The sequence below is a fragment of the Hippopotamus amphibius genome, chromosome 17 (genome assembly GCF_030028045.1).
Source record: "Hippopotamus amphibius kiboko isolate mHipAmp2 chromosome 17, mHipAmp2.hap2, whole genome shotgun sequence".
NCBI classification, from domain to species: domain Eukaryota; kingdom Metazoa; phylum Chordata; class Mammalia; order Artiodactyla; family Hippopotamidae; genus Hippopotamus; species Hippopotamus amphibius.
The window spans coordinates 56,027,991-56,055,516 of record NC_080202.1 but is presented as its reverse complement, the minus strand read 5'-3'; the positions used below and the strand labels follow the sequence as shown (position 1 = coordinate 56,055,516).

At 41.8% G+C, this 27,526-nt stretch overlaps 1 protein-coding gene across 2 annotated transcripts; it reads left to right on the top strand.

Annotated features, from left to right (window-relative positions):
- Nucleotides 1-26,012, top strand: MFSD11 (major facilitator superfamily domain containing 11). Of its 2 annotated transcripts, XM_057716841.1 has the most exons (14): nucleotides 1-634; nucleotides 920-1,090; nucleotides 1,600-1,655; nucleotides 2,874-2,981; nucleotides 3,568-3,647; nucleotides 3,768-3,864; nucleotides 4,918-4,976; nucleotides 5,528-5,672; nucleotides 9,064-9,104; nucleotides 17,627-17,692; nucleotides 19,511-19,636; nucleotides 21,699-21,873; nucleotides 22,577-22,712; nucleotides 23,414-26,012. In XM_057716841.1, the coding sequence occupies exons 2-14, from the start codon at nucleotides 995-997 to the stop codon at nucleotides 23,576-23,578; spliced, it is 1,350 nt and encodes a 449-aa protein (XP_057572824.1). In that variant the 5' UTR covers nucleotides 1-634; nucleotides 920-994; the 3' UTR covers nucleotides 23,579-26,012. The 2 variants fall into 2 exon arrangements, with proteins under 2 accessions (XP_057572824.1, XP_057572825.1); XM_057716842.1 differs by lacking the exons at nucleotides 1-634; nucleotides 2,874-2,981 and having other exon boundaries at nucleotides 645-1,090.
- Nucleotides 26,013-27,526: the final 1,514 nt, after the last annotated feature.

The following is a 27,526-nucleotide window of genomic DNA, read 5'->3' as shown; positions in this document are numbered from 1 at the left end:
CAGCGCCTCTTTATAGCCCTCCTCACAAAATGGCGCCCGCGCCACCCGGAAATGAATCCTCTGATTGGTTCATCTCGCAACACCGCTGCCGCGCGCCCCGCCCCTGCCTGGCGCGCCTGCGCAGAGCCCGGCAGGCGGGTCGAAAAGCGCGGAGTCACTGCTGGTGGGAGGGGGAGCGGGATTTGCCGGCAGTTGGAAAGCCCGCGAAACGCTCCTTCCGGCTGCGAGGCGCGCTGTGACAGGAGGAAAGGGAGGTGCTTCCCTACTGGGTTCCGCCTTCTTTTCGTGCCAATTTCTAAGCTCCACGCAGCTTTAATGCTTGCACCTCAGCCCTGCCTCTGTCAGAGGGGGTGCTCCTTCACCTTGCCCCTCTATGTTTCCGGCCTCCCCAGGCCGCGCTTCGCGGTCTCTAGGCCCCCTTCCGCAGTTCCTAACTCCTTCGCTGGGTTCCGCCTTTTAGCACCGCCCCCCGCCTTGCCAGAGCCCACGAGGTCGGCACCGCTCCCCCCGCGAGCGGGCGAGCGAGCCCTAGCAGTGCGCTTGAGCCGCCCAGGCCGCCCAGGACTACATTTCCCAGCGGGCCCAGCGGCCGGCGCAGCGGCTGCGGTCAGGTGACCGGGTCGCCTGACCTGCGGTGAGTCAGGACAGGGCGGGCGGGGCCGTGCCGGCCGCTGCATCTCGCCCTCGGCCCCTAATGCCCCTCGCAGGCCCCTTAACTTGGAACAGCAACGTTCTTGGCGCTTCTCCGGGCGTTGGGCTCTTCCCTACTCGGATCGTGTCCTAGAAATGTCCTAACTATGCCCGTGGGGAGAACTTCACCCTAAGCCCGGGCTTCTACTCCAAGACCTGGAAGTGGACAGCTTGGCTGCCCTGCTCCTGGATCTGCCTCCTCCTCACACCACCTCATTTCTTCTCCCAGGATTGCAGTGGGTTCGCCCCGAGGAGAGCTGACTGCCCTCGGCTGCTGCTGACCTTTTGGCAGAGTTGAGCCAAAATGTCCCCGGAATCTAAAAAGCTTTTCAACATCATTATTTTAGGAATTGCCTTTATGTTTATGTTCACCGCCTTTCAAACTTGTGGAAATGTAGCGGTGAGTTGGAATTTGATCTTCCTCCTTTGAAATGCTTATCATGACGCATTCCAAAAATGGTAATCAGCGTTATGTCTAATAGTGGGCTTAAGTTACACCTTTTATTTTGTCACCTACGCTTCCTCGTTTTCTGTGATTAGGTTTGATTTCATGTGTTAGACATTTCTTCTTATTGCGGTCGTTTATTTCTCTTACTTGATTTGGGGTTTGTATGTTGACCCATTTATTTTATGTTTTGTTTATATATTGAGGACTAATTGGTACGTGGAGAGTTAAGGGAATAAACCTAAGGCCTAGTTACAGATGGTCTCTAACCCTCCCCACCCCGCCTCCCCCGCCCGTCATTGGTTTGCCTTGTGTTCTGTAGTCCATTCTCTTGTGTTCGAATTTTAGTATTAAGTATTAGACATCTTGAATTTTTACTGTATTCTCAGTACTTGGACACCGACTTTCTGGGATGAGGGCTATTACAAAACGTTTTTCATTGATTAGTTTTATTTTCCACACAGCAAACTGTCATCAGGAGCTTAAATAGCACAGATTTTCACGGCAGTGGATATACCAGGTATTGTTCTGTATGATTGGTTTTACTTTGTATATCATAGAAATTGCTTAAATTTCATCAAAATCACAGACAGTATAACGTGACTGGATTGTTAGTGATTGTTTTTTCTTCTCTGTATCTAGACTGTTTAGGAGAACACAATAGGATGAACATATACTGTCATCAGGAGTTTTTAGATTTTTGTTAAGGTGTTTAGTGCCAATTTTAATTGGAGAAAATGAAGCGAAAAGATCTTCGTAAGTCACTAGTACATTGTGATCGAAGTTGGGAATGTAAAACGTGTATATAAACACAAGCAGATTTCTTAATTTCTCTATGGATAAATACTAGATTGTGGCCAGCAGCCTCCCCTTCCCCCCAACTCTTATTTGGTTGTTTCCTAACCTAAACCTGACCTTATATGTGATAATTGAGAGTAAAAGGATGTTAATGTCCATTTTTCTAAGTGGTTAGTAATAATCCCACAGTTTTTTTAATGTTTTGTCTTCATGTATATTGTAAAGAACAAATGAAAGAACATTTGATTTTTGAGTCATAAAAGCCAAAGAATACTTTACTTGGAATTATAAATAGTGGCTTATAAATGATTTTTGAAATGGTTTTAGTCACACTTTGCTACAAGCCAGCTACTGGGACTAGGTCTACGTAGCTGAATGATGTTCAAGTGAGACCGTCAGACTGAGTTGAATAAATTCTGGCTTAAGCTGATTATAACTATGGGATTATTTATAGCAGTGAAATTTCCTGCTGTTGCCAGGAGTTGTAGGCTAAATTTGTAGAGCAGACTGGTTGACTGGGGCCTCTGGATTCAAATTACCAGGGGTGCGATTCTGGCTCCACCATTGACCAGCTATCCAGCTGGACTTTTGACAAGTTACTTACCCCTGTGTGTTTCAGTTCTCTTGCATAAAATGAGGTTAATAATATGTTCTTCATAGAGCTGTATTAGCTGCTGTTATAATTTACAGGTACATTAAAAACCGTATTGTCCAAGGCAGATTGATTCAAAGAAATATTTGACAAGACTTCACTATTTTGTACAAGTGAAAACTTTAATATGACATTCACTATAAGGATATAATTATAAATTCTGACTAAAGAATATGAGTGCTTGTTGCAAAAAAAACCCAAAAACTATAGACTCTAAGTAGATTCGAAAAACTCAGCTTTTGAGACAGTGTTTCAAGAGTTTTTTCCTTTTGTATGTTATGTGTGCAGCATGGCAATTATTTATGGAGTGTTCTCTGCTTCAAACTTGATTACACCGTCAGTGGTTGCCATTGTAGGACCTCAACTCTCTATGTTTGCTAGTGGTTTATTTTACAGGTGAGTAGTCCAGTTTTCTTTCATTTAATTAGAGCACCTTCAGCTTCTTTCAAGCACATAGTAAACTTTTTAACAAGAACTTGCCAACTTGGATTGAATAGATTATAGTTAGTATTTTAGGCATTTGGCTCTCTACTTGATGCTCAGGGATAGCATTGTTTTAATGGGATGGGGTTTGTATATATTTGCTTTCATTTTACGGCTAATAAAAGTAGTATTGGAAAACTTTCAGCAAGAGTTGAAAAGAACTCCTAAAATAATCTTATTTTGTATCAAGTTGACTACTGGGAATTAAGATGAAATACCTAAACTTTTCTTCTGGGCTTTAGAACTGCAGTCGCACTGTGTGCCGAGCTGTTGGCAAAGGCCAGTTGCAAACTTTTATTCAATGTCTGAGTTCCCAAATTTGAAATAGTAAGTTAAGAAATGAATAGGTCACGTTTATCCTCTTTTTTCCAATGCCACAGAAGCCCTTTCTAGGTTGAATTGTAAAAGAAGAGACCCCTCAGAATTGATTCCTAGAAGGCATAATTGGCATTGTTTCAGGTATTGTTTGACTGTAATACGTTGACCTGTTATATTTTAGCATGTACATTGCCGTTTTTATCCAGCCTTTCCCGTGGTCCTTCTACACAGCCTCTGTTTTCATTGGAATTGCAGCTGCTGGTAAGTGTTTTGATGTTTATTTTCCCTATTTTCTGGGTCTTATCTAAGTATTATTTACATGTTTAATATATAAAGCTAAATGATTTCATTCCCTTGCTAAACTTTTGGTTTGAATTTTAGTACTTTGGACAGCACAAGGAAACTGCCTGACGATAAATTCAGATGAGCACACTATTGGGAGAAACAGTGGAATTTTCTGGGCACTCTTACAGTCTAGGTAATAATCCTTATGGCTCAGTCTTTCCTATAATTTTTTTTTGTCACACCATTTTTTAGACCCCGGTTGTGTTGAAAACATAGATCTTCTTGTTACATGAGTTAAGTTCCTAGGTACATGTGATAGAGATTTAAAATTTTATGGGATTATTTAAAAATGCATGGACCTACCACATTGGAATTTATGATTAGTAGATGGAAAATAATATTAACCGTGATGTATTTAGCATCTGCTATACTTTAGGTGCTACTGAGCTCTTGAATCCTCACAGCCTCCTGTGATGAGAAGGTGTTATATTCTACAGATGAGATAACAAAGGCTTAATCAAAAGTAGCTGAGCCAATCATCCGGATTCCAAAGGCCATGTTCTTCCCACCTAGCTATGCCACCTGATAGCTGTTAACAATTAATTTCCAAAGTGATTAACTCTATCAACACTGAACGGTATAGCATGTTATATATTTCCTAAGTAAAAAGCGAGAAGTCATTCACAGAATCTGTCCTGAGGATTTACCCTCATGAATCCTAAACACCTAAAATTTTGGCTTTGATAAGTCTTAACAAATGCAGATGTTGTTTTAAGAGATTGTATATTCAGAAAATGAAGTGTAAGTAAATGATTTCTTCCCTAGGAAAATGTTAAAGTATCCAATTAGATGCAGATAACTAAATCATGTTTTTTGATTTTTGTTTTTTTTTTTTTACCAGTTCTTTAAAATATAGGATTTTAGAGGTAGGGTAAACTTGTTTCCAAGGAGTCATTTCCAGAGCTCCAATAAATCACATGTTTCAAAGTGAGTCAGGTCTTTGGAGGGTGGTTCTGAATCAGGCTGCTATTGTGTGGAAGGAGACAGTTCCATCTGGGTCAATTGAGTTTTTCAGAAGGAGGGTGAAGTTGATACTTTTAAAGGACTTAGGGCAGGTAGATAACTTCCTTAATTAAGTAGGCCTCTCTCTCTCTCTTTTTTTTAACAAGTAATGGAAAAATTATTTCAAAACCCATAACTATGAAAATAACTTCCCAATATCCTCTCCCTCCTTTTCTTCCCCCAGCTTGTTCTTTGGAAATCTCTACATATATTTTGCTTGGCAAGGGAAAACTCAAATATCAGGTTTGTTTTATTCACTGTGCTTTATTCAGCTAAGTTCAAAGCAAAATAACAGTTCCATGAAAATACTCAGTATTGCTTTGTTCAAATTCTTCTAGTGAACCTTGGTACCCCGAGTCCTCAGATTTTAGCTTTGAGTAATCTTTTCCCTCGGATTATATTATTACCCTAGGATTGCAGTTTATGAGATGCTGTGCTTCAAGCAGCATCTCAGAGTGTGGGAGAAGGTTATGCTGTGTGTGAGTAGACTAGTCAGTTGTCAGAAGATTTTTTTAATTCAGTTGTTATGTCTCTTTCCTTCTATGATTAAAAGAATATGGTTAAGTTCCTGTGCTGTTTTTCTTTTGACTTGTTAGTATTTCTCTAACCCAAAGACAAAGGTGGATGTATCCTGTTTATTTCCTTGTCTTAGGTTTTTACTGATGCAATAAAGTAAAATTTAATGATAAAGTGTGTTGATGGTTATAAACAAACATAGCACTGAGCATAGTACTACCTGTGGAGCTGTTTGTATGGCCAGTGCTATCTACTTTCGCCTTCTTTTTTCTCCCTAGAGAGCGACCGAAGAACAGTGTTTATCGCCCTGACAGTGATTAGCCTTGTGGGGACTGTTCTTTTTTTTCTCATTCGGAAACCAGATTCTGAAAACATCCTGGGAGAAGATGAATCTTCTGATGACCAGGACATGGAGGTCAATGAGTAAGTTGGAAACATTCCTTTCTATTTTAAACTATATTTTGAGTAGATCTAGCCTAGGAATTACTGGCCTTGTATAGCCTCAACTGATAATCCAGTATTGGGCAGATGTGAGGGAAAAAGTTTTAAAGCAAATAAGCAGAGAAAGAAGAGACAGGAAGGTAGACAGAGGCAGGGGAGGTAGTGAAAAGGTTTGTGGGGGATTTAAGTCTAATCCCAGCTACCAGCTGTGTGACTCTGGACAGTAGCAATGTTCCTCTGAGTTTCTCTAGGCCTCAGTTTCCTCAGTCAGTTCAGCAGATGTCACATGTGTTTTAATGTGTGAGGATATGGGCTCATACAGCTAAATAGAAAACAGTCCTGGGACTTCCCTGGTAGAGCAGTAGTTAAGAATCCGCCTGCCAATGCAGGGGACACGGTTTTGAGCCCTGGTCTGGGAAGATCCCACATGCTGCAGAGCAGCTAAGCCCGTGCGCCACAGCTACTGAGCCTGTGCTCTAGAGCCCGTGAGCCACAACTATTGAGCCCACGTGCCACAATGAAGAGTAGCCCCCACTTGCTGCAACTAGGGAAAGCCTGCGTGCAGCTATGAAGACCCAGTGCAGCCAATAAATAAATAAGTTAATTAATTAATTTTTAAAAATGTAAAACTTCTGTATTAAGAAAAAAGAAAACAGTCCTCAGTTACTGTTTCTCGGATCCTACTCTAACATTCTCCGATCACGTGGTACAAGTGAGTGGCAGGGCCATCAACAGTCATCATAGAGGAGCTGTGGTTACACCCATGCTCTGGATTTTGCACTAACCTGTGCAGGTAGTTTTCCATGACATAGACCCTACAGGGAAACAAGTACACAGTCCTGTTTTTCTAAAAATTGTGAATTACCTTGAGCATACGTCTTTCTTTCTTTTCTTTACTGTTTTTTTTTTTTAAACAAAAGCTTTTGTTGTTGTTTTTTGTTTTGGCCACACCATGCGGCATGAGGGATCTTAGTTCCCAGACCAGGGATTGAACCCTTGCCCCCTGCAGTGGAAGCACAGAGTCTTAACCACTGAACCACCAGGGAATTCCCAACAAAAGTTTATTTTTAAATGTACAACAGGCTCCAAAACAACACTTCATTCTAGCTATAGGTGGCAATAGATGTTATGGCTGGGAAATCCAAATGTTTAAACAGGAGTGGAATTAAGGACCAGCATTACTTGGTTCTTGGGCTACTTCATGGGCTGCTTCTTGCCACCTTCAGGGCCAGACATGGTGCCTTTCACCCCTACCCCAGACCCTGCCACTGGAAGCAGGGGCCAATCTCAGTAATAAGTAAAACTATTTAAAACATCACAGATGATTTCTCTGCAGGTTATCATCTAGATTTGAAGAAAGGGGAATGAGAAATCTTTGGCACTGTTCTTTTGCTTTGTTTGTGAATTGATAAATTGTGAAGCTTGCCTTATAGCATTTTATCTATTGTTAAAAATTTTGCATCAAACTTTCTGTGCTGCCTTTTTAAAGCCCAAAAAGGGCATAAAATTCACCAGCCATAGGATTTTTAAGCTTTCAAAATTTGCACTGTTCAAAGCAAAAAAGAAGTGTTTATAGAAGTATACAAACATGTATGTATATGTGTATCACATACGTTGTTTTTAAGCACAAACCAGTGGATATTGGGAGAAGAGGTCTCTGAAGATGAATGCCACAAATTCAACAAAAATTAAGCACCCATTCATTCAGCAAATGTGAGGTGTTAGTGCTGTGAGGACAACAACCCGCCCCTGTTTTCAGGGAACTTCGCTGATAGATAGGGGATCATGTAACTGTCATCAGGTGCAGTGCTGAGGGGTACCGCTTAGTCTTTTATAGCTTTCTCTCCTCCTGAATTGTCTTCCAAACTTGGAACTTGTGTCTTTATTCTATAAATAGCACCATGTGCCAGCCCTCTTCTGAAGGAAGGGAAGGAGTAGTGAGCAAGACGGAGAAGTCCCTGTTTGTATGGAACTTAATTGTAGAGGGACTGGTAGATGATGCCTATGGAAGGAAATAGAGTAAGTGCTAGAAGACAGTGAGAGAGGGGGAGGTGGTGGAGAGCTGGGTGGTGAGAAAGAGTGAAGGTCAGTTGATGGCCATTGCAGCAAACACCAGGGGTGGAAGGGATTGTGGTGTGGTGGGTGCTGGGACTGCCGGGGGGCCTGCCCATGGGACTCGCACAGTGCAAGTACGAGTGTCTGCAGCAGACAGCAAGTCGATTACATAAGGCTGTGGCAGGAGTTTGGATTTTATTCTTGGTGTGATTAGAAGCCACTGAGGAAATAGGTAGAATCTAATTTTAGAGGATTCGACTTTTGTGGAGTCCACTTGGAATGGTTTGCAGCTGAGTACTAGGTGAGTTGATTGTATTTTAATAGTTATAGAGTACAAATCAGTTTCTACTTATCTGGGGCCTTGAGTGTGAAATAGTTTAATTGACGCTTAATCCTATCCAAGTACAAGATGCAGGTATTGTCATTAAATGGTGCCTACATAGTATTTACTTCTAAGGAAGGCATGAGTTTTTATGGTGGGGAAAAAAGTTTTCCTGTTGGTTAGAACATACTGCCTTTTTTGTGTTTGTAATTTATTTAAGTCAACTAGAAATCCTTTAGGTTTTTGTTTTTTGGTTTTGGGGTGTTTTTTTGGTTTGTTTGTAAATGATATTCTTTAAAGATCTAGGAGTATATTTGGCTAGTAGGTAAGAAATGTAATTTCCTACAAACTTCCTTACCGTAACCTTATAAACAATTGCACTTGTTACTTTATCTCATTTAATTCTCACAGGTAAGTGATGGTGTCCCTGGGTAATAAATGAGGAAATGAAAGTTAGAGAAATGAAGTCACCTGTCTAAAACCACACAACTGATAAGTGGCAAAGCAGGACTCAGCCTCAAAGCCCACATTTTTAACCCGTAGATGATTGCATCTGCTAACGATGGCAAAGCTTTTGAAGAGTTCTAACACTGAAGAACCACAGAGTAGTTTGCACGTAGTTGGAGTGGTGGAAGATTGAGCCCTCACAGATTGTTTTTATAGTTTGGAAACATCAGGGAGGAGGCAGTTTCTGTCCTGCCTGAAGGATCATTCTGAAAAAGATGTGCATGACTCCATGCCATACATTTAATACGAGAGAATCGGGTCCATGATTCATAAAGAGCCGTCCAGGTGGCACTTTAACCACTTCCTCTGAAGCAAGGACCTGGGTCATGAAGGGACACCCTGGAGCAGAGAGCACTGATGCCACTGAAAGTGTTTGCCAGACCATGTAGAAGACAGAGCTTTTACAGACTTACATGAAAATGTGATCATAAATTTTTGTTCTCTTTTTCAATTTTCAGGGGGAAATTTTTTTTCTTTTTATCTTTTCAGGTCTGCCCAGAACAATATGACAAAGGCAGTAGATGCATTTAGTAAGTATTTTCTGTATCTGAAATGCAGGAACTGTTCAGGAACAACTTCAGCATTTGCCTTTCCCCCTTTCCCTGGTAACTTTGGACTGACAATACCCCAGTATTTCCATGTTTCCAGGTATGCCGCTCTGAAATACGCTAGTCACCTCAATACGTATCTCTGTAACGTGGGGGTGTGAGGGACGGAGGCTAATTCAGTGCCCTACCTGAGCAAGTGTGTGTGGGAGGCCTGAGGAGGCGGCGGCAGAGGTTTAGGAGGGAGTTTACCCGAGGAAGTGAGGACAGACCATTTCTTCACACTGCGCTTGTCACTCCTCAGAACAGAGCAGGAGCTCGGGTGAGCCAGCAGCGTGTGAGACCAGTTACGCCTATCTGTTGAGTGTTCTTCCTGGCTAAACCTCTTGATGTGTTTTATTTTATTTTGTTCTCATGACAGTTCCATGAGTATCATGTAACATGCGTATCATAATCTACATTTTATAGAAGAGAGAACTGAGGCTTAGAGAAATTGTTTACCCAGGGTCAAACGGGGAATTCTTTGCTTGTTATGAGAGGCCTGGAAAGCCACGTTGGTGTCTTTGGTGAGCGTGGAGTCAGGCAGAGGGAGACTGATGACCCTCAGGCTCATGGGACGGTGTGTTCAGCCTCGCAAGGCTTGATGCAGCCTCCCTGCTCTGTTACTGGACCCCTCTCTGGACATCTCTTGATACTGACCAGATTCAGGATGTCCTTCCTAGACAGTTGTACAAACTTTGCCTCAACTTCTCTGTAAAATGAGACTCTAATACAGCTAGGACCTCATGCGTCTTATCACGGAGCTGGCTGGTTACTTGGTGTAGGGTTCGGTAGTGATGGGATATCAGGCTGTCGGGTTTGAATGAGAAAAAAAGCAGCAGTCAAAAAAGAGAAGACAGATAGGATTAAGATGGCAGAGTAGGAGGACGTGCACTCACTCCTGCTTGCAAGAGCACTGGAATTACAACTAACTGCTGAACAATCATTGACAGAAAGACACTGGAACTCACCAAAAAAGACACCCCACATCCAGAGACAAAGGAGAAGCCACAATGAGAAGGTAGGAGGGGTGCAATCGCGTTAAAATCAAATCCCATAAATGCTCGGTGGGTGACTCACAAGCTGGAGAACAGTTATACTGCAGAAGTCCACCCACTAAAGTGAGGGTTTTGAGTCCCACATCAGGCTTCCCAACCTGGGAGTCCAGCAACAGGAGGAGGAATCCCTAGAGAAGCAGACTCTGAAAGCCAGCGGGATTTGATTGCAGGACCTCCACAGGACTGGGGGAAACGGAGACTCCACTCTTGGAGGGCACATAAAAAAATGTGCTCACCAGGACCCAGGGGGAAGGAGCAGTGACCCCATAGGAGACTGAACCAGACCTACCTGCTGGTGTTGGAGGGTTGCCTGCAGAGGTGGGGGGCAGCTGTGGCTCACCGAGGAAACGGGCACTGGCAGCAGGGGTTCTGAGAAGTGCTCATTGGTGTGAGCCCTCCCAGAGTCTGCCATTAGCCCCACCAAAGAGCCTGTAGGCACCAGTGCTAGGTAGCCTCAGGCCAAACAATCAACAAGGTGTGAACACAGCCCCACCCATTAGCAGACAAGCAGATTAAAGTTTTACTGAGCTCCACCCACCAAATCAGATTAAAGCCTTACTGAGCTCCACCCACCCAGCCCTACCCACCATCAGTGCCTCTAATCAGGAAGCACCCATGAGCCTCCTAGATACCTTCCTCCACAAGAGGGCAGACAGCGGTATCAAGCAGTATCAGCAGTCTTGTGGAACTGAAAACCACAGCCACAGAAAGAGAAAATGAAAAAGCAGAGGACTTTGTACCAGATGAAGGGACAGGATAAAACCCCAGAAAAACAACTAAATGAAGAGGAGATAGGCACCCTTACAGAAAAAGAATTCAGAAAGATGGTAGTGAAGATGATCCAGGACTTTGAAAAAAGACTGGATGCAAAGATTGAAAAGTTTACCAAAGACCTAGAAGAATTAAAGAACAAACAAACAGAGATATGCAATACAATAACTGAAATGAAAAATACACTAGAAGGAACCAATAGCAGATTAACTGAGGCAGAAGGGCGAATATGTGATCTGGAAGACAGAATGGTGATAATCACTGGTGCAGAAAAGAATAAGGAGAAAAGAATGAAAAGAACTGAAGACAGCCTAAGAGACATCTGGGACAATGTTAAACGCACCCACATTCGCATTATAGGGGTCCCAGAAGGAGAAGAGCGAGAGAAAGGACCTGAGAAAATATTGGAAGAGATTATAGTTGAAAACTTCCCTAACATGGGAGAGGAAATAGCTACCCAAGTCCAGGAAGCACAGAGAGTCCCAGGCAAGATAAACCCACGGAGAAACACGCCAAGACACATAGTAGTCAAATTGGCAAAAATTAAAGACAGAGAAAAGTTATTAAAAGCGACAAGGGAAAAACGACAAATAACATACAAGGGAACTCCCATAAGGTTAACAGCTGATTTCTCAGCAGAAACTGCTAGCCAGAAGGGAGTGGCATGATATATTTCAAGTGATGAAAGGGAAGAACCTACAACCAAGAATACTCTACCCAGCAAGGATCTCATTCAGAATCGACGGAGAAATCAAAAGCTTTACAGACAAGCAACAGCTAAGAGAATTCAGCACCACCAACCAGCCCTACAACAAATGCTAAAGGAACTTCTCTAAGCAGGAAATAGAAGAGAAGAGAAGGACCTACAAAAACAACAACAAAACAATTAAGAAAATGGTAAAAGGAACATACATATTGATAATTATCTTGAATGTAAATGGACTAAATGCACCAACCAAAAGACACAGACTGGCTGAATGGATACAAAAACAAGACCCATATATATGCTGTCTACAAGAGACCCACTTCATACCTAGGGACACATACAGACTGGAAGTGAGGGGATGGAAAAAGAAATTCCATGCAAATGGAAATCAAAAGAAAGCTGGAGTAGCAATACTCATATCAGATAAAATAGACTTTAAAATAAAAAATGTTGCAAAAGACAAGACAGGACATTACATAAAGATCAAGGGATCAATCCAAGAAGAGATAATTATAAATATATATGCACCCAATATAGGAGCACCTCAATACATAAGGCAAACGCTAACAACTATGAAAGAGGAAATGCAAGGCAGAAACAGAGAGAAGTGTAGAGAACAAACACATGGACACCAAGTGGGGAACGCAGGGAGGGTTGGGGGGAATGAATCGGGAGATTGGGATACCAAATTGTACACTCTAAATATATGCTGTTTATTGTCTGTTAACTGTATCTCAATAAAATTTCTAAAAAAAAAGACATATAAGATGCTACAGGGTAAGAAAATTGAAATTTAGGTGACAGTGCCTGGCAGTTGGGGAGCCATGTGACGTTATAAGGTGACACAGAAGCCAAAGGCAAAGAGAAAGGAAAAAGAATGTCGAAGCTTTTGTCTGTGAGCCAGTGTTTCATTTATTATTTAATCATGACATTCCTTCAGTTGGTACTGTAGTAGGTGTGGTACAGAAAGGGTTCTCTAGCTTATCTGAAAGGCACTTAATTCTTCAACTGAAAGTATATATTTAATGTGATTCTAGAAAATTTCAGTAAAATTTTTTAAAATTTACTTCTTGGTCCTGATGAAAGGTTCCTAAAGTTCATTTTGTCAGTAGCCAAGATAATTCTTTAAAAGAACTTTCCCTAATAAATATCAAAACCTATTATGAATTCATTTGTAAACACTGGAATACAGAGAGCAGTAGAACTGAAGTCTAGACCCAGGTCTGTATCCTTAAGGGAATACGGAACACAGTAAAAGAGTCTTAAAAAGCAAGGCCAGACGGCTGATGCATGGAAAAAAAATGTAGATTCATACTTCGTGTCTTATACTAAAATTCCAGGTAGATTAAATATAAAAATAAAACCATAATAGTAACTGCAAGGAATTAATTTGGTAGAGGAAAGCCTTTCAGACAGGTCTGTCAGACAGTAAGGGAAAAGAATGATGCTTGGTTACCTAAAATAAAAAATTTTGATCTCTCAAAATAATTAATGAAGTTATAAAATTGCAGGGAAAGGATTTACAGTATATGATAAAGAGTTATGAACCAATAAGAAAAGCATAAACACTCCAGTAGAAAATATAAACAAAGGAGAATTATTATAAACTAGGTATAAGAAATGCAAATTCAGTTTTCTATCAAATTTCAAAAGATAAAAAATAATTCTCAACACATGGGGCATAGGTACTCACATGTGTAAGACCACATTGCTAAGAATATACACTTGTATTACTTTCTGAAGATTTGTCACTTAGTGATGATTTGTCACTAAGTATGAAAAGCCTTAAAAATGTTTATACTTTTACCCCAGCAATTCTACTAATAGGATTATCCTCAGGAAATAATTAAGAATTTTGGCCAAGGGCTTCCTAGGTGGCGCAGTGGTTGAGAATCCGCCTGCCAATGCAGGGGACACAGATTCGATCCCTGCTCCAGGAAGATCCCACATGCCACAGAGCAACTAAGCCCTAGCGCCACAACTACTAAGCCTGCGCTTTGGAGCCCGTGAGCCACAACTATTGAGCCCATGTACCGCAACTACTGAAGCCCACGTGCCTAGAGCCCATGTTCCGCAACAAGAGAAGCCACGGCAATGAGGAGCCCACGCACTACAATGAAGAGTAGCCCCCACTCACCGCAACTAAAAAGAAAGCCTGCACACAGCAAAAAAGACCCAACACAGCCAATAAAATAAATAAATAAATAAATAAATTTATTAAAAAAAAAGAATTTTGGCCAAGATTTAACTACTGTTTATATTAGTGAGAAATGGAAATAATTTAAATGTTCAACTACAAGATATCTATCCAATAGATTACTATAGCCATTAAAATGATCACCATGAATGGTAGAAAATGTTTGCTCTGTTATGTGAAAATAAATTATAAAATAGTGTAAATAGTGGAATTTCTTTTTAATAAAAAAAGAACACAAAGTCTGGGATGAGACCCCTTAAGGTTTTAGATTATGGTTATTTTCCTTAATAGAATAATTTTATTAAGATATAACTCGTAGTATATACAGTTCACCCATTTAAAGTGTGTAAATCAGTGGCTTTTAGTATATTCACAGAGTTGTGCAGCTGTCACCACAATCAGTTTTAGAACCTATTCAGGGAGTTCCCTGGTGGTCTAGTGTTTAGGATGCGGTGCTTTCACTGCTGTGGCCCGCGTTCAGTCCCTGCCGCAAGGCCGAAATTAAAAAAAAAATAATTAGAACCTATTTATCAGCCCCGAAAGAATCCCTCCAGCCATCAGCAGTCACTTCCCATTTCCTCTCCCCAACCCCACCCCTAGCCCTAGGCATCCATTAATCTGCTTTCTTTCTCTATAGATTTGCTTGTACTGGACATTTCTTATAAATGGATCTTTTGTGATTGGCTTCTTTTACTTAGTGTAATGGTTTCAGGGCTCATCCCTGTTACAACATGTTTATAAAGTTTGGGTTTCTATTTTTTAGGTATCATGAATAATGCTGCTGTGAACATTCACATATACGTTTTTGTGTGGACATATGTTTTCAGATCTCTTGGATATGAACCCAGGAGTAGTGGGATTACTGGGCTGCATGGTATCTCTATGTTAAATCTTTTAGGAACTACCAGATTGTTTTCCAAAGTGGCTGTACCATTTTACATTCCCACGAGCAGCGTGCAAGGGTTCAGTTTCTCCACATTCTTGAGTTACCTTTTTGATTATAGCTATCCTAGTAGGTGGAAAGTGGTATTTTGTGGGTTTGATTTACATTTCCTAATGCCTAAGATGTTGAGCATATTTTCATGTGCTTGTAGGTCATTTGCATCTCTTCTTTGGAGAAATGTCTGCTCAGATCTTTTACCCATTTTTTAATTGGGTTATTATTGTTATTATTATTATTTTGGCCACGCCATGTGGCTTGTGGGATCTTAGTTCCCCGGCCAGGGATTGAACCCAGGCCCTTGGCAGTGAAAGCACTGAGTCCTAACCACTGGACTGCCAGGGAGTTCCCTGTCTTTTTAATAATGAGTTGTAAGAGTTCTTTATATATTCTAGAGAAAAGTCCCTTATATATATAATTTGCAAATATTTTTCCCTATTCTTTGGGTTGATTTTTCACTTTCTCGATGGTATCTTTTGAATCACAGAACTTTTAAATTTTTGATGAAGTCTAATTTATCTGTGTTATCTTTTGTTGTTTGTGCTTTTTGTGTCCTCTGAAGGCTTTGCCTAACTCCAGGTCACAGATTTAGTCCTGTATTTTTATCTAAGAGTTTTATAATTTTAGCTTTTACATTTTGGTCTGTGATCCATTTTGAGTTAATTTTTATGGATGTTGTGATGCAGGAGTCCAACTTCATTCCTTTGCACGTGGAGATCAGTTGTCCTAGAATCATTGGCTGGAAAGACTGTTCTTTCTCCCATTGAATTGTGTTGGCACCCTTGTTGAAAATCAATTGACTGTGAATGTAAGAGTTTATTTCTAGATATATGTCTGTCCTTTTGCCAGTACCATGCTGTGTTGGATTATTGTAAATTTTGAAATTGGAAAGCCTGAGCTTTCAGCTTTGTTTTTTCAAGATTGTTTTGGCTATTATTGGTCCCTTGAATTTGCATACGAATTTTAGGATTAGTTTGTCAGTTTTTGCAAATAGATTACGTTGGTTTTTTTGTTTGTTTTTGTTTTTTTGGATAAACAATTTTTTAGAGAGGTTTTAGGTTCACAGCAAAATTGAGAAGATACAGAGATGTCCCATATGTGCCCTGCCCTCACCCATGCATAACCTCCCATTGTCATTGTCCCCACCACAGTGGTACATTTGTTACAATCAGTGGACCTAACAATGGCACGTCATTGTCACCTAGAGTCCATGGTTTACATTAGGGTTCACTCTTGGTGTACGTTTTATGGGTTTGAACAGATGTATAATGACATGAATTCACCATTGTAGGATCATACTAGATTATGTTTTAAAATTTCTTTTCTGTTAGCTAAATCTTCTGATTACTCAAAAGTAAATATGCTTTGCTAATGTAATTTTTTAAATTAAAAATACTGTTTTAAACTGTATTGACCATGTATTTTTTTTCTGGAAGTATGTGAAATTGATTGGTGAAAATATCTTACTGCTTTTAGTCTCACTTTATTTTAGTGAAATTAAAGAAAAAAAAATCCTCTTTTGTATATGGAGAAATTCAGGACAGAGTGTTTGTGACTTATGTGAGTTTCCTGGTCATCCGTTGAATAAGCACTAAAATCTGGATCTGTTAGTTTAGGATCCTAGATAAGTGGCCTTAAATTATCAAATGTGAGCAGGTTCAAAAAGACAGTTACAATGTGCAGTTTTTAGAAATGCATTTTCTTTTTTTAAAAATTTATTTATTTATTTATTTTTGGCTGTGTTGGGTCTTCTTTGCTGTGCATGGGCTTTCTCTAGTTGCTCTGTGTTGTGTGCAGGCTCTAGGCCTGCCGGGTTCAGTAGTTGCAGCAGGCAAGCTCAGTAGTTGTGGCTCACAGGCTCTAGAGCACAGGCTCAGTAGTTGTGGTGCACGGGCTTAGTTGCTCTGCAGCATGTGAGATCTTCCCAGTCCAGGGCGCGAACCCATGTCTCCTGCATTGGCAGGCAGATTCTTAATCACTGTGCCACTAGGGAAGTCCCAGAAATGCATTTTCCACTGCAGATTTCAGCTAAGTTGAACAACACAAAAATAAACATTAAGGGGATCAGAAACAAATATGCAGAACTAAAGTTTCAGTCCTCAGATCCAGAGAGTGAGAATCTCGGAAAGTGGTATCCCCGATTCTGGTGGTCAAAAAGCTCCACTGCTGATTCTGACCTTGAGTCCAGTCTCAAAGCTGCCCTGTGACAATTCCTTCAGGAGTTGCCACAGGGCAGCACTTTGCCAACTGTTGACTCCCTTAGTAGCCTAACCTTTCATCAAGTCTGTTGAAATATTCTTTTGTTTGGTTTGATTCTGTTTCTTCTCTGGTTCATGTTTTGTTTGTTTGTTTTCATGAGAGCTGGAGAATGTGTTAAGAGAAAACACAACTCTAGAAAATATTTAAGCAGTTGAAATCACCATTTTATTTATAGGGCAGAGTTAGTTCATACCTTAGGCATTTTTTTTTAAACAGAATTCTTACACACTTTTTTTAAAATATATTATTTATTTTTTAATTTATTGGCTGTGTTGGGTCTTTGTTACTGCCCACGGGCTTTCTCTAGTTGCAGCGAGCGGGGGCTACTCTTCGTTGTGCTGCGCCGGCTCTTCGTTGTGGTGCGCGGGCTCTTCATTGCTGTGGCTTCTCTTGTTGCGGAGCCACCTAGGGAGCCCCATACCTTAAACATTTTAATCTGAATCATTAACCTCTGCCAGATGTATTTGTTTACTAGCATTATTGATGAGATGTTTTGATTGAATGAAATGTTTTAAATTTTTTTTCTTTGTTTTACAGAAAAGTCTCTTAAGTTATGTGTCACCAAGGAGATGCTCCTTCTTAGCATTACAACCGCTTATACAGGTAATCGGGTTAACTACAGTTTTGGTTTCCTGTGGCTGCCTAATGACAATAAGGGTTGAAAACAGCAACTGTGTTACTTTCTTACAGTTCTGTGGTCTCAGCTAAATGGTTTTTCTGATGGTCTCGGTTGGGGTCTCTTGTTGCTGCTATTAAAGGGTGGCTGGGCCTAAAACTTCCAAGGTAGTTTCATTTGCATGTCCGAAGGGGTCTGATACAAGCTGGGTCTTGGATCTCTCAATGTGTGTCAGCAGCTGTGTGACCCCCTCCCACCTCTCAATGTGTGTCAGCAGCTGTGTGACCCCCTCCCACACTGGTGAAAACAAATCCCAGGGCAAGCCCAAGTTCAGTGTGGGAGGATTATATATAAGAGTTTGAAAACCAGGAGGCCTGGTTCATCGCTACCAGTAATTTTAGGGCAAAATGGAGCACTACAGAAAATAATCTTGAGTAAATCTTTGTAACTTGGCATGAATTAAGATAATTTCTAATGGAATGAGTTGTGTGGCTTAGAGTGATAATGTGATATAAAAGTCAGTGGAATACTCTTAGGTCTTTAGGAAATCTGTTTCCTTGTAAAAATTGCTCTAATGTGCTAATTACTGCTTTTGCCTTTACAGTTGACCCTTGAACAGCTTGAAGGGATGGATTAGTCAGTGCTTTGTATCCATGCTTCCTCACCTGCAGATTCAGTCAACTGTGGATCCTGTAGTGCTAGGTGGACCCACACAGTTCAAACCCGTGTTGTTCAGGGTTCAACTGTATGTGCCTCATAGGTATAAACATCTTATTTTTAGGTCAAATAAATATTAAATATCTTCAAAATTCAGTTAAGGTTTTGTAGTATTAGGGAATCAGGCCTTCTACTCATTTTGCTCTAATTTTCTGCCCAAATTTTTTGAATTTCTTTTCCTGGGAAAATGTGTTTAATTAAAACTTTTGCCTTTAAGCAGAAGTAGATAGTAGGAGATTTCCCTGGTGGTGCAGTGGTTGAGAATCTGCCTGCCAATGCAGGGGACACGGGTTCGAGTAGGAGACTTCCCTGATGGTGCAGTGGTTAAGAATCCACCTGCCAATGCAGGGGACACGGGTTCGAGCCCTGGTCTGGGAAGATCCCACATGCCGCGGAGCAACTGAGCCCATGCGCTGCAGCTGCTGAAGCCCACGTGCATAGAGCCTGTGCTCTGCAACAAAGAGTAGCCCCTGCGTGCTGTAACTAGAGAAAGCCCGCACACAGCAATGAAGACCCAACGCAACCATAAATTAATTAATTAATTAACTCTTTTAATGGTGGATAGTAGATATTGGTCTTATATATATTCCCTTTCCCTTGGAAAGCTATTCCTAAGAATAATGAGCACTTTGCTTTCCCTGTTACAAGATTGTTAATTATATCCTTTGCTCACCCCCGTCTACACACAGAGTGACCATTTTTAACATAAAGAGGTCTTGGTTTATTTGAGTTGAATGTTTTTACCTGAAATATGCGACAGCTGCCATCTAGTGGCTATCTTCCATTTCATCAGTTATATCACATAAAATTATGCTTTGCTTGGGGAGTAACATTTCAGCCTGAGTGATCTTTGTTTTATATGCTTAATAGCTCAAATACTACTGGGCATGAAGAAAAACCAGGAAAGGAAGACTGTGCATTTTTTTCCATACTAAATTCAGTGCTTCACCATCCACGGTTGGTTGACTCTGAGGATGCAGAGTCTTGGATGCAGGGGGCCGACTGTGAGACTCGGGCATCTGTGGATTTTGGTACCTACGGTGGATACTGAGGGACAACTGTAATTTAAATCTGATTTTTTTCTAAAGGCCTGGAATTGACTTTCTTCTCTGGTGTCTATGGAACCTGTATCGGTGCTATAAATAAATTTGGAACAGAAGAGAAAAGCCTCATTGGACTTTCTGGGATTTTCATCGGCATTGGAGAAATTTTAGGTTGGTTAAAACAATTTTTTTTTTTTGGCATTAAATCAGTTTGTTACAGTTATGGAAATTTTAAATATACTTCACCTCTCTGTCCTTGGATTTGTTTCCTTGCTTACCTTTATCCAAATGGGTATGTCTTTTTTTTTATTATCACTGTTGTAAGAAAACATGTGGTCTCTTCTAGCTTTTCCTCTTAAAATACTTGGGGAAGGTGTGTTAGCATTCCTGAATTTCTTGTTCTCTGAATCTCTGACACCAGTTGGATGTCCAGTGATACAGTTCAGTTCTGACACTGACTCCTGGAGTTAGCATCAGACTCCACAGGTTCAAGGGTGCAGTTCCACAAGACCAACCTCGCTTGAGACATCAGTCGTTAAGTCCCGGGTCCCCAGGCTGCCTTCACTTCTGTCCAGCTTGGCTACCCATTCAAGGGTTCCCACAACACCCCTGGAAAATGCTATACTTACTGTTAACGTTTGTTATAAAGGATGCAAATGAACAGCTGGATGAAGAGGTGATAGGGCAGAGTCCAGAAGGGCCCCTAGTATAGGAAGCTCTGTCTGCTTGGAATCTGGGTGTGGCACCCTCCCGCATGTGGATGCAGTCATCACCAGGAAGCTCTCCCAAATGTTGTGTGGGGATTTTTATGAAGATCTCTATGTTATGTTGATTAAATCATCCGGCATTTGTGACTGGACACAATCGCTACCCCCTCTCTCCTGCCCTGAGATTGGGGGGTGGGGCTGAAAGTTCCAACCCTCTAATCAAGGCTGGGTCCTTCTGGACACTAGCCCCCATCCTGACTATCTAGGGCCACCTCCAGACCCCCTCAAGGATCACCTCATAAGCATAAAATCTAGTGTGGTTGGAAGGGATCAGTTAAGATAACTAGTGACACTCCTTTCACTGTGGAAATTCCTGGGGTTTTAGGAGGCCCATGCCAGAAAGCAGGGGAGGAGAGGAGGACCAGGCAAAGGCCAAATCTCTGTCTTTATTATACTACCAGTTATTCCTTATTCAGCAATGGTCTGTTCAGTACATCCATTCAGTACTGTATCTTGCTGGGTACGGGATGTTTTTTGTATTCGTGTTAATATTCTTGAGCTTTGTTCTTGGATGTGGTTCTTTTGCTTGGAAACTGATTTTTAGGTCTTGCTTTTCAAATTTGTTTGATGGGATCAGAGTAGTGCTCAGACTAGGGCTGCTTATCCTTCACCCCCCCGAGGGAAGACCTTTCTGTGTATACCCAGTGCCCGTGAATAATAAGATTTCCAGTCTGGCTGGTGGGACCAGGCACCCTTCCCAGCCCAGGGCAGGGCACTAATACCTCTAATCCTCTTGGAAGGTCCTTTCCCAGCCTCTGCTAATTTACTCACATCTGTGCTGATCAGCTCTCCTCTCATATCCTGTCTTGGGAAGTCAGCCACCTCGTCTCCTCAGACTCTCAGCTCTGTCTCCTCAACTCAGGGAGGCTGCTGGCCTCCCCCTGCCTTCCCTCTCCCTCTCCCCTCCCTCTCCCTCCCTGCAGCCCACAGCCTCTCAGTCAGCTGGGGCAGGTGTGGGCCTCACCTCACTTGTTTCCTGTCTCTCAGAGATCACTGCCCTCTGTTGCCTGATAACCTGTGTCTTCAAAACACAGATTTGAAGACATTTTTGGTACTTTTTTTGGGGGGGGGGGGTAAGTTCAGTCCCTATTACTCCATCTTACCTAGATGTCTGTTTTGCTTTTTAAAATTTCCTCTGTTTCAACAGTTATTTTTTGTATTTGTCCCTCCCTCCCTTCCTTCCTTCATTGATTAAATTAGCTATTGGGGCTTCCTAGGTGGCGCAGTGGTTAAGAATCTGCCTGCCAATGCAGGGGACACAGGTTCGATCCCTGCTCCAGGAAGATCCCACATGCCACGGAGCAACTAAGCCCGTGTGCCGAAAAAACAAAAACGAAAACAAAACAAACAAAAAAGATCAAGTAAATTAGCTATTGGTTTGTCCATTTATTTTTCTAAAGAACTAAGATTTAGATATATTAACTTGGCTTTGGGTTTTTCTGTTCTCTACTTCATTGATTTTATAGGTGGAAGCCTCTTTGGCCTGCTGAGCAAGAATAATCGTTTTGGCAGGAATCCAGTTGTGCTGTTGGGCATCCTGGTGCATTTTATAGCTTTTTACTTAATATTTCTCAACATGCCTGGGGATGCCCCTATAGCGCCTGTTGAAGGAACTGATAGCAGTGCTTACATCAAGCCCAGGTACAGTTACTGCCCTTTTTCTAGTAATTTAAGGAAGAGCGGGAGGTAAAGGATGGCTAGGAATTTAGAATGGAGCAGTTAATCCTTTTCTGCAAGTCTGTTATCTTTATAAGGTCATCTGTCAAGTGTTAATAGAGCCAGAATGAGTTTAAATAGGAATGCATAGAGAATCCCAAGTTATTTTTCTAATTGTTGGTTTTAACCTTTCTTCCCACTAAATCTTTTTCTTGATCTGTGAAGGAGCACATAAGTATCTGATTTGAATTTTATATCTGCCTTTTGAGCAGTGGAATCTCTAGAAGTTTGGGCCTGGAGGAAGAGCAGTGAGGAGCAGGGGGTGATCTGCCAGCCGCCCAGTCCTTTCACAGTGTCGACTGGAGTTTTGAGAGTGTCATTTTATTGTACTCAACTCTCAAATTCATTGTCGATGTGGGTGTTTATGTCTCGATCCACAATCCAAGGGCAGCCCTGCCCCAAACACCGTGTTCACTCCCCAGTAGTTAATAGATCAGAGTTTGCTAGCCTGGGAAGGTGAGTGCGTTTGAGCATAAATTCTGACTTTGTAAATTCCAGTATTTATTCATTCTTGTTCCATAGTGTTTAAAACTTGAAAGGAAAATGCTTTTGTGGGTGAGTTGCTTTTACATTTTAAATGACTCTTAACAAATATTGTTAATGCTCACTCTAATTTTATTTTACTCAGCAAAGAAGTTGCCATCTTCTGCAGCTTCCTGTTGGGTCTTGGAGACAGCTGCTTCAATACCCAGCTGCTTAGTATTCTAGGTTTTCTCTATTCTGAAGACAGTGCACCAGCTTTTGCCGTCTTTAAATTTGTGCAGGTAACCTCTTCTTCAGATTGTGTTTAAATTTTTTAAAGCAGGGTTATGTTTTTATTTTTTGTTTTTTTTGTGTTTTTTTTAGTACTTTAACTTCATTTTCTTGATATTTCTTAAATGAAAGTCAAAGACAACCTTTAAAGGATTTGTAGGCCTTCCCTGGTGGTCCAATGGTTAAGACTCTGCACTTCCAATGCAGGGGGCACGGGTTTGATCCCTGGTCGGGGAACTAAGATCCCATATGCGCTTGGTGTGGCTACAAAAATAAATAAATTAATTAAAAATGAAAGGATTTATGATTAGAATTAGGAAGCAATGAGTAGTGTGATCTTTTTTGCCCTGTCACTTGTATAAGAGACTTTATGTTCAGGTCCCTCCTTCCTTCCTTAGATGCCAGCATTCCTAGTATACACGTAACAAGTGTGTTTCTCACTGTTCCTGCACGTTATTTTATTACTGCAGTTTTTTACAAACTACTGTTTTAAGTAACAGATGATGGCGTGCTTGACTGCTCCCAGCTCTTGGCGGGAGTTTGTGGTGTGTGTGCGAGCTAGTGACTAAGGAAGTGCCGTCTAGATGCAGAAAGAGCCAGGAGTGCGGGCGAGGCACAGGGAGCCTTGGGTCAGAGAGTGGTGGGGCTCTTCGTAGGGCGGCTGGGTCCCCTGTGTGCATGTTGTGATCTGTCTTGTCTTGTTTATTCTTAGTCCATTTGTGCAGCCGTGGCGTTTTTCTACAGTAACTACCTTCTCCTTCACTGGCAACTCCTGGTCATGGTGATATTTGGGTTTTTTGGAACTGTTTCCTTCTTCACTGTGGAGTGGGAAGCTGCTGCCATCGTAGCCCGGGGCTCTGACTACCGAAGTATTTGATGAAGGGTGCCCGCAAGAGGAGGCCGCCTCCGCAGACCGCCCGGCCGAGCAGCAAGGCTCGGTGGAGGAGGCCCGCTCTCGTCTTCATGGTACATTGGAGGATGTTTAGGATGGAAAATCAGAGATGTAAGACTGCTAAATCTGCCAGAGTTGGTATTAAAGTTTACACATATTCGTTGTTTAAAACTAGTGGAATAAGGGAAACTTGTACTGTCGATTATGATTGTTCAAAGAGGTTGTTTTTCAGTTCATCTGTCTCGCGTTCCTTATGATCATGCTATAAATGTGTCAATGTTTTCATCTCCCCCCTTCTCTCGTTGAAAGATCATGCTTTGATTGAAACTACTAGGCCACATGTCACATAAAGATTCTCCTGGGTGTGGCATATGTGTTACTATGTAATAGTAGGGAGCGTATGCCACCCCACCCCATGTGTGTCTGGGAATGACATTTAAATAAATCATGTGATGCTGAAATTGAATCTTTGAAAAGATTTGCACATTCTTTCTTTTTAAATGTTTTTTGTTTGATACGTTTTCTTGTTTTCTTACCTTGTAGCTGGTAGCAAGGGGGCTGCTAATCAAGTACTGTGAAATGAGGTAAAAATTGTCTTAAGTTTTAAAAATAGGAATCTAATATTTGTAAATGAACAAAAACACATTTAAGAAAAAAAACACATTTACTAGGGGAGGATTTTGCTGGTAATTTTCCTAGAGGATGCAATGCATTAAAAAAAAAAAGTAGTGAGATCTAAGCTGTGGTGGCAGGTTGCTGTCATTTATATATCTTCTTACAGCCAGCACCATTCCATATGCGTGTCTGGGAATGGAATGTAACTATTTGGGGAGACGTCTAAATGGAAATGTTAACTTTAATCCATAAGAGCATAACATAATTATTTTAATTGAGATATAATTCAGAAACCATAAAATTCACCATTGTAAAGCATACAATTTAGTGGGGTTTTTTTTTAGTATATTCACAAGGTTGTACAACTATCACCATTATCTTTTCCAAATATTTTCATCACCCCAAGAAGAAACCCTGTGGCTGTTAGCAGTCATTCCCCATTTTTAAAAGTGATAATTAACTGTACAGATGAAGGGTTTTATGGCAAAGTAAATTTAACCAAGGAGATAGACAATATTCTGTTTTCCATTGTTTTTAAAAACCTGCTAGAAATTTTGAAATTTTATGGAGTGTGATTTTCAGACTTGACGGCAGTTGCAGGGAGTCAGAAAACTCTGTAGTTACCCGGAACCCTCAGAGAAATTTCATTTGTACGGAACACTAAATTCTTTCGTCACAAGTTATAAGGTTTTGGTTTTCTTTCTCGAAGTTGAGATAAACTCAGTTGTTAGTTGATTTTATATAAATAACTTGTAAATTAATTTCAGAATTAATACAAATGGTTTTATTATCTCTTTAAGCACATTATTGCTTCCCCAGGTGTATTAGTTTTATGTCACTAATATGATATGACAGATCACCCCAAAACTTAGCCACTTAAAACAACTGTGTTCTCTCACAGTTTCTCTGGGTCTGGAATCTGGGCGTGGCTGAGGCAGGTCCTCCAGCTCAGGGTCTGTCACGAGGCCATGGTCAAGATGTTGGCTGGGCTCACCCAGGGGAGGACCGCTTCTCAGCTCACACATGCGGTCTTTGGCAGGAGCCAGTTCCTCACAGCCTGTTGGACTGAGAGTCTTAGTTTCTCACGGCTGTCCTCAGGCACCTGTCCTCATCAAAGAAAGCAAGTGAGAAAAGCCAGAGGGAAGTGCCAGCAAGTCAGAAGTCACCGTCTTTTATAACTTAGTCTTGAAAGTGACATCTCATCATCACTTTTGCTGTATTCTCTTTACTAGATGCAAGTCACTAGTTCCTGGCCATACTCAAAGGAGGGGGCGGGGGTTACACCAGGGAGTGAGTGGGACCAGGAGTGGATCCCCAGACCATCTCACAAGGCTGCCGGCCTCCATGTCAGCTGGGAACTGGCTCCTGCATTCCCGTGTCGCTCACTCTCCCAGGCTGGGGCTCCCTTTGCTCATGATGGATCTGCAAAACTAGGCAGCAGAGGTTAAATAGCTTCTGTTAATGCTGTTTGAGTACATTCACCCCAGGCAGCTGGAGCCTCTTACCACCAGTGGTAGGATTCCTGGTAACTGTTGTCAAAAGGGAAATGAAGTGGAGTGAGGTGGATCTGTCAGGAACACAACTTCCAGGCTGCCTGCCTCCCATTGCTGTGTGCGATGTGAGTCACTCTAAGTTCTGTACTCACATTTTGTGTTTTGGGAGTTTTGTTTTGTTTTTTTTTAACTCCGGTTTTGTGTCTGTAAATGTTGTTGACCTTGGTGGGCTCTGTATTTGACTGGTAACGGTAATTCATCTTTTAAATTTGTATCATTATTTGAGTTTAAAATGAAATGTGATCATGAAATAAAAGTTTAATTTTTATGCTTGTTTTATGTACTCTGTCAAATAATTTATCTTCATGCCTCTAGGTAAGTAGAAGTCTTCACTTTGTCTCACATGGTTGTGTGTGTGTGTGTGTGTGTGTGTGTAAATATGGGTGTGCTGTTCTTTTGCTGCAAATTGCATATGGTATATATTGAAATTTGGCTTAGCCCTTAGGCAGCCTTTATTGAGTCACAGATTTTTTCTCTGTGTGAAGAAGTTCCCCCCGCCTATTTTTTTTCCCCATACCCAAAGGCTTGAAAACCTTAAAATCTAGGCTTTGGCTGCTTATACCAAGGGTTTCTTTCTCTGGGAGTTTTAGCTGGTTGATTGGTTGGTTGTTGATTTGTATACAGAAAAATCCCTTGGAAATTTTTAAGCTCTCAAAATGCAAAAGAGTTGCCAATTAAACAGAAAAAAAAGTGTTGGTGAGGTTATAGAGAAATTGGAATCCTTGGTAGGTAGGAATGTAAAATGGTGCAGCCTGTATGGAAAACGGTATAATAGTTCCTCAAAAAACTAAAGCTAGAATCACCATCTGCCCCATCAATTCTGTTTGGGTATACACCTCCAAGAATTGAATGCAGGGACTTGAAGTATTTGCACGATAGTGCTGTGCTGTAGCAGCATTACTCACTGTGGCCAAAGGGTGGAAACAACCCAAGTGTCCACCAGTAGATGAAAGGGTAAACGAAGTGTGGGCTGTACATGCCATGGTATGCTGCGTGCTCCCGTAACAGGGGTAGAGCCGCCGCACAGTTAGCGCGAGACCTTGGGCGCGAGACCGGGGTTAGAAGTCCCGCTGAGTCAGGCCCCTTGGGGTCTTCACGGCAGAGCGTGAGGTGAGAGCGGATGGAGGCCTCAGGGCGGGCGGGTGACCTGGGAGGCCTGGGTCCCCCGCAGAGCTCCAGCACCCTTGCCGCGGCCGCCCGCTGGCCGGACCCAGGCCTTGACGCAGCAGCGAACCTCTCCCCCGTCCCGCGTCACAGAGGCCTCGGCACCTGGACTGTATGGACACTGCCATTAAGGTAACAGCTTCCGGGAATTCCCTGGTGGAACAGTGGTTAGGTCTCGGCAGTTTCACTGTGGGGGCCTGAGTTCGATCCCTGGTCAAGGGACTAAGGTCCCACAAGCCGCACAGTGCAGGGCCAAAAAAAAAAGCTTCAACCAGCTTCAGTCTCTCCATTTAAGTTTCAGAACTTGATACAGCTTAGATCAGTTGTCTACCCCTAGGAGGCGGCCAGAGGTCCGGGTTCAGCTCCAAGGACATTGCGCATGGTCACTCAGGTCCACCACTGTGGTTGGGGCTTTTCTCAAAGAAGGGCAGTTGTCATGAGCTGGGAATTAACCTGATTGGTATTTGCTGCAACATGTATTCCTGTTGATCTTGTACAAACGATTCTCTCCAGTTTCAATGAAAAGCCTGAGGGCCGGCTGGGTCCTGGGCGCCCGGCTCCCTCAGTGACGATGGCTGGGTAGAGTCTGGGGACCTGGCGC